This window comes from Volvox carteri (genome assembly GCF_000143455.1).
Source record: "Volvox carteri f. nagariensis unplaced genomic scaffold VOLCAscaffold_40, whole genome shotgun sequence".
In the NCBI taxonomy this organism is placed as follows: Eukaryota; Viridiplantae; Chlorophyta; class Chlorophyceae; order Chlamydomonadales; family Volvocaceae; genus Volvox; species Volvox carteri.
In genome coordinates, this window is record NW_003307583.1 from 112,153 (window position 1) to 119,006 (window position 6,854).

Sequence of the window (6,854 nt, forward strand, 5' to 3'; positions counted from 1 at the left end):
ACCAGAAACGCAAGATCAGGCCCTGCCCCAACAGATCCTCCCAGAGACATTCGCCAGCCTGCAATTTGCAAATTCCTGGCATCGAGCTGGCGTCAGCCTTGAGCATACCTACCAAGCCAAAACCCGGCCCATCAATGCATCACAAACCGACCGAGCCCAGCGCATAACCACGACAAGCCGCATATCCACGTATACCGCTAGCTGCTATGCGCCCTGCAGCCCCTCCTTCGCCTTCACGAGCGCAAGCAACGTTGTATTTACCGGCACCTGCAAGTTCCGGACGGCCGCGGCCCTCACCACCCAGCCGCTCAAGTAATCCACTTCCGTTGGCCGCCCTGCAGTCACGTCCTGTAGCATGCTGGACCGGTTGCCCGCCGTCGCGGTTGCAACTCCCAGAACCCAGTCGTACAGCGCTGCCTGCTCCGCCGCATCCGCGCAGTCCTTCAACGCTTCGGACATGCGCGCACCTGCTGCGCCATGACAATCGCAACCAGAAGCAGCGCGATCACATCCTGCGCAATCCACTTGAGCACCGTGTCCAGTAAAAAGCAGGGAAGGGGAAACCCGCGGGGTCGACTTCGGCTGTACTCGCTAGGCAACCGTGCTTTCATTTCCATGCCGCATTTGTTCATGAAGGAGCCTACGAAAGCCATTGCCACCATGCTGAGAACATGGTAGATGTCTTCCTTAACCTGGCTTGCTCAACGCATGCGGCAAGGGGGCTTTCCTGCCCTCAACGGACCGAAGGACCCCCTGCCTGCATGCCCTGCTGATGAACTGCGCGTGCGCTGCCGACCATGAGTTGGGTTTACAAACCTGGATACCGATTATCCATCATGGCAGCCCATGCGCCTGCCTGGTCCCCTGCCTGTGATAGAACACTGCACACATAGCGCCGTACCTTGTTTGTTGGCACCTTGGCCATTCGCCGGTCCAAACGCTGCTGGTCCAAACACAGCGATAAGCTCACGACACACTTCCCGCATCAGACCGCGCACATGTGCAAGCTCCGTTAATGCGCCGTTGTTGCAGCCCAGCAATGCTGTTAACGGGTTAATCGCGCAATTTGCGGCGAGTTTGGCGAGCAGCTCCCGCAAGAGGGTTCCTGGATCCGCCACCGGTCGCAGCACGAGGCCGGGCAGGGCTCCTGATAGCTCTTGGAGGAAAGCGGCGTGGTCCGCGCTCTGCCCGCTGCTGTTGGTAATGATGTCGATGTTGCTAGCGTGGCTGCAGATGGGACGACTGCGGTCCGGAGCGGTTGTTGTTACTGCTGTTGTTACGCCGCTTGGACGCAGGACCGAGGTGGCAGCAGCTAGCAAGGGCACCAAAGGCCCAATCGCGATGCTCCCTAGACCCGCATGCACCACCCGTGGGGCGTAGCTTTTGCTAGGCGGATCTGCGGTGGGCTGGACCGCTTCTCTGTAACAGCCATGCGTGACGCTCGCTGCGTAAAATTGTAAGTTTCTGCTGACCGGCGCGGGTCCACTAGCGGAGTCATCTGCAGGTGTTGGGTCGCTGTCCTGTGTGTGTATGTAGTTAGCCATGGGCACGAGTCCAAGCTCGCGGCCCAGTTCCCGCTGCAGTTCTTCTGCCACTGCCAGCACACCATTCTGCAGCAGGATGCATCGACAGTCAGCGCTCAGGTTTGGGAGTATGTTACGGAGAGCCGGCACAGCGTCCTGCGCCTTGGTGGCAACGATGAGACGTTCGATAGAGCCTAACTCATGCGAAGTAGCATTTCCACACGATGCATGATTATGAATCCCTGGTGATGCTTGTCCCGGACATGGCATCGGCTTTGCTAGGATAGGGAGAGATCTCTGCCAGGTGGGTTGGCTATCTTTGCGCCATGAGTCCAAAAGCTCAATTGAAATCCCACTATTGTTAGAGGTAAATGTGAAGCCAGTTGGAGAATTTCGCACGATAAGATTCACATTGAAGCCGGCTCGCCGCAAGTGAAATGCACAAAGCAGACCTAGAGAGCCTCCTCCTAAGATGTGCCATAATGGGGTGGATGTCATCGTACTAGAGCTACTGAAAACTCACCAGTTGCAAAAGACAGTAATGTGCCTGTACGATGTATTTGCTCCGAAACTAACAGAACATTCAAAGTAGCGGGAAGGGACGCAGTATGTGTTGCAGCCTAGCTGTGTTAGTGTAGTATCTTCTTATAATTTCTTGTTAAAGACTAGGCCAACATAACGAAGGATGAAGCGCCGAAGTCGCGGAGAGCAAATGTTAGCTGCAGCCGGGTTAGCCTCGCCGGCTGGCATCACCAAGGCTGCGCAAAACTCCTTAGGCCTAAAAGACGATGATGTTAAATCCCCACCAGCGAAACGTGCTAGAGCGATAGTCAACGACGACTCGCAGGGGAGGAAATGCCAACAGCCAGTGTGCGCAGAGCCAGACACATCAAAGCAGTCTACACACGGCGCTAATAAGCTTCCCACGGAGTTGGAACTGCTTGCAAGCATGTTCGGTGCGTGCTGCTGGATGGCCGGCTACAGTAGCGCAACTAGGTTTTTCATTCCGTGTCCTGGCATGCAGATGCCCTGCGAACGGGGCGTATGATGCTAAAACGCCGGAGTGAGAAAGTCACTTATAGTAACGTGCGCCACGTGGTAGAGAACATGACCAAGCGCGAATTTCGGGTGAGTCAAGGGGTCCTGGGCCATTCCCGAAACCTGACCATGCCAGGATTTCAACTGGGTTGGTTCTTTGGTGTGTGGCCATATGCTGAATTACATGTCGACTGTCGGCATTATTATTTTTGCCGTTCGTTCATGACTTACCCATCCCCAACCTCTGGACCTGGAAATCGCAGGTGGAGCACCTCGCGCAGATCAAGTACCTCCGGCCGCAAGCTTTCGATTGGCAGTACATCAGGACACCATCCGCCTCGAACCCACTTCAGTAAGTCACGCATTCGGTGTCGCAAACACATTTGCGGACTGCACAACTTAGGGTTAAAGGGTTGCACAGTACTTTGCAACAGGCGTGAAAGCGATTTACACGACGTCCCGAGGCCATCTTCCTAGTTTGTGGCTTGCTTGAGCTGCGTTGCTTCTTGATACACCTCCACCTGCGGGTTCAAAGACAAACGCGAGACATCCCACTTCCGTCTCCATTCTCCAACCCAACTCCCGCCTATCTCGTTCATGGCAAACTGAAATTAGGGCCTAGATCTTTATTGGTTGTATCCATGGACTAAGGCTTACGTGTAGTGTTCGTGTGTTCTGTGCGTGCATTTGATCCTGAAGGATGGAGATACAGCTGCTGCTGACGTTTGATCGGCCGACCTCTTCGGGGGCGGAGGGCCTTGGCGGCGGCAGCGTGGGCCGGTACAGCGGTGCTGCGGAGCTTTCGGAGTTTCGCGCGCAGCTGGAGGAGCACGCGAAAGCTAATCCCGTGGTACGTTGCATGCCCCTCTTTTCGTTTCTGCTGTAATTTGACTCAGTCGATGGGCTTTTTTTGAATGCAAACCACGGCCACATGATCGCACTTTTGGTCACCCTGGCCAACCCATCACGGTAGCAGCCATTTGGGTCGGGCCGTTTGGGCTGGTGATTGGCCCCCGCCGTGCGGGTTTCAGTCGGCATGGGCTCTGGCAAACTTATGACGCCACGGACAATATTGATTCTCTAGTTGCTAACTTTGCGAACGTGTTCAGTGTTCTTTGGAGCCATGTAACTAAACCCATCACAAGTCTGTGAGTCACGCTTTTGTTTTTGCCTTGCCTTCAACCCTCCAGGACCCGGAAACCGGCAAGTTGCGAGAACCCGTCCCGCAGGCCCCGCTACCGCCTCGTCCAACGGCCTCCGGCCCGGCGCTCTCGCGCGCCGGATCCCTGCCGCTATGCGGCTTATCCAGCCCTGGGGCCAGCGCCGGTGGGAGCGCTGCGGGATGCAACGCGGGGCTTCTACAGACGGCCAGCTGTTCGTTTGGCATGTTCACAGATAATGCGCAGGTATGTGGGAGGCATCGGCAGCGTCCATGTGTGTTAACCTGGGTAGTGGCATGTATATTTTGTGCCCATGGAAAACGGCTGTCAGCATGCTGCAGTAGGCAACGCGGCCATTGCGTGTGCCGTGATGGTTGACTGGTAGGCGCTGCATCCGCTTACGTCCTGTATGGCTCAATCCTTGCGCAGGTCGCTGGCTTGGCGGCAGGGCTGGGGTCTCCTGGCAGCAGCATGAGTAGCGGCATGTCCGCGGCCTCGCCCTCCATGACCCGCAGCCGATCCCGGCTGGGCCTGCTTGGGGGCTCCATGCCGGTGGCCTCTCTAACCCCCATATTGGAAGGAAACACGCCCGCAGTTCAGCAGAGGGCTGTGACGCCGCAGCAGCAACGGCCTCATCCGCGGGCCTCTGGTAGCCCAAAGCAGATGGAAGCAGAGGTAGCACTTGAAGAGGCGGCTGAAGGACCAGCGTTGGAACTAACGCAGCATCAGGGCTCAATGACGGCCATGCAGCCAACGGCATTCGGCGTTGCGGCCACAGTGGTGAGGACTCCGCAGTCGAAGGGACCCCGACCTGCAGGTCTTCCGACTACGCCAACGAGCCAGCAGCAACCGCAGTCGGCTGGGTTGGCGAGACTGCATAGCTTGCTATCTCCTGCCGCAATGCAGGTGAGACGCAATCCGAACGGCTGTTTGTCTGTTTTTATGTATGGTTGCACGCTCTTTGCCATGTACAGGCACATTGAAATGGCTTTTTGTTTTGCAAGCCGGCTCTGGATAGGATAACAGTACAGCATACGGGGCTGAATAGGGTCACACTCGTTTGCGTGCCCCACAGCATGGAAGATGGTGGTTTGAGTTGCTGTTGGGTTGCGGACTGATAGCCTCATAGCGGTTAGCACAATCCTGAATCCTTGGCACCTTGTGCCCGCACAAGAACCTTACATCGTTCCTTCCCCGCGCACCTCCTATCTTGTGTGCCACGACAAATAATACCATCCTTTGACTCGTATGTGCTGTGGAGCCCAAGTTTCTCCAACACGGCAACTGACGCCACGCCTCGCTGGTACCTGTTGTCTTTCGTCTTACAGAAAATACTTGAGGCGGAGGCCGCACAAGTAGCACAAACACCGGAGGCCAAGCGACGGGCTGAAATGCGGCGCGCCGTGCAGCTGTTGCCGCACGGCCACGAGCTTGTGCGCATCATTTTTGGCTTGCAGGGCCCGACCGTCAAGCCCTTGACACAGGTAAGCGCGTGTTGACCGGGTCAACGACAATGTGGGTGTGATGCAAGTAAAGCTCGTGAAGAGGCCTTGGACCGCGCTGGAAACACGAAAACGGTACCAAGAACGAAGCGCGCAGCGCCGTGCGTACAAGGACACGTGCCTTTGGCGCCATATGCCACTCGAGTTAGTTCCGTCCAGTCGCCAGCCTGCTCCAACGTGACCGTACCCTGCGGGGCATTCCGCTATTGCCCATACAACTTGCTTTCTAAATGTACAGCATCCCGTAACCCCCGTACATGCCACATTTGTGTTTTCCCAGGTGGCACAGCTAATGTGCGAACGTTCTACACAGCGTCAGGGTCTCGCCGCCCGTGACGCCAGCAACACGCTAGTTGCCATGGCACGCGCCGTGCCCGAGTTCCTTCGCATCGAAGACCCGCGGGTCCTGGCCGACGGCTCTGCGCGCCCGCGCAGCGTTGTCATAAGCCGCGCCGCGAACATCAATGCCGTCGCAGCTAAGCTCAAGGCGCTCGCCGCTGACCCAGATGCCGCCGTACAGTCCATTTTCGAGCGCGGTGGTTGTGGAGCGGCGGATGCAGGGACAAGGGCTGCTTCGCTGGGCCGCGCCGCCACCGGACCAATTCCGGAGTCGCTTGCGGCAGGGTTAAAGCCCCGTTCCTTGGCACAGGCACTTGAAGAGGATGGGGCAGCAACGGTGTCTGGTGTCGGGGGCCCTGCAGCAACGTCGAACAGCGGCCGAGCTGGCGGTGCAACAGCTTGCGGCCTGGAGATGCCCCCGCCGACACCTTCATCGCGTCGGCGGCCGCCAGGACTTCCGCTTGCGCCGCCATCGCCCATGCCGCAGCGCTGCGCACAGACGCCGACGCGCAGCGGGATGGTGCGGGGTGATCGACCGTCGGGGCCTATTGGGTCCATCCTGGCCGCACACGGGCAAGCTGCTACGGCTGCGTTGGCGGCGCCGGCACCTATTGGGGGGGGTTGCAGCGGCTCCGCCGCCTCAGCGTCCGACGACGGGTTTTTGCAGAAGCTGTGCCGGACAGGTGCAGCGGTGGGTACAGCAAAGCCTGCAGTGGCTATCAAAGATTGCAGTAATAGTGTTGGCGGAGCATCGCCGTGCGAGTCTCGGGGTGCGGGTGGTGATTTGGGGGAAAGTGAGGGCCAGGACGGCTCTGGTCGGACGCCATCGCGCGTCACGGGGGGGGCTCGCACTCCCGGCCGGACAGCCGTGCAGGAGGAAATGTTGAACAGCATCCGCAGGAGCAGTGCTAAGCGTAGTTGTTGCAAGTTGTTGGAAGACGAGTTGGGAGTTGGACCAGGTTACGTCGAGGATGGGGAGCCCGTCCCGAGGCGCCTGGAGGAGTCACTTCTTGATTGAGCATATGATTGGTGTCGGACTACCTTTGGGCTTGGATTGTTGGATTGGATTGCATGTTTTCGGTGTGTCTTGACGCCGTTTGCCAGAGCTTGTTATATCTTAAAACTTGCCATGTTTCGGATATAGCATCATGTTGTAACTCCCATTCTCCTTATCATAATGTTCCCTCTTGTCATATCCCTTAGCATCCTCGTTGGATGGCAGGCGGGAAACCGCAAGGCGCGCGAATCGTTAGCGCAGCAACTGCCACAGTTACAAAGGGAAACCCGCGCTT

At 57.6% G+C, this 6,854-nt stretch overlaps 2 protein-coding genes across 2 annotated transcripts; one reads left to right on the forward strand and one right to left on the reverse strand.

Moving 5' to 3' along the window:
• Window positions 1-204: 204 nt before the first annotated feature.
• On the reverse strand, window positions 205-1,716 carry VOLCADRAFT_121250 (uncharacterized protein; the record flags this gene model as incomplete). The annotated part of the gene is made up of 3 exons (XM_002954063.1): window positions 1,473-1,716; window positions 902-1,227; window positions 205-467 (listed from the first exon to the last, which is right to left on the reverse strand). The coding sequence occupies exons 1-3, from the start codon at window positions 1,607-1,609 to the stop codon at window positions 205-207; spliced, it is 726 nt and encodes a 241-aa protein (XP_002954109.1). The 5' UTR covers window positions 1,610-1,716.
• A 756-nt stretch (window positions 1,717-2,472) lies between these two features.
• Window positions 2,473-6,580, forward strand: VOLCADRAFT_94831 (uncharacterized protein; the record flags this gene model as incomplete). The annotated part of the gene is made up of 8 exons (XM_002953992.1): window positions 2,473-2,479; window positions 2,548-2,651; window positions 2,825-2,913; window positions 3,261-3,411; window positions 3,752-3,967; window positions 4,151-4,627; window positions 5,050-5,205; window positions 5,504-6,580. 8 exons carry the CDS (start codon window positions 2,473-2,475, stop codon window positions 6,578-6,580), a joined length of 2,277 nt encoding a protein of 758 aa, XP_002954038.1.
• Window positions 6,581-6,854: the final 274 nt, after the last annotated feature.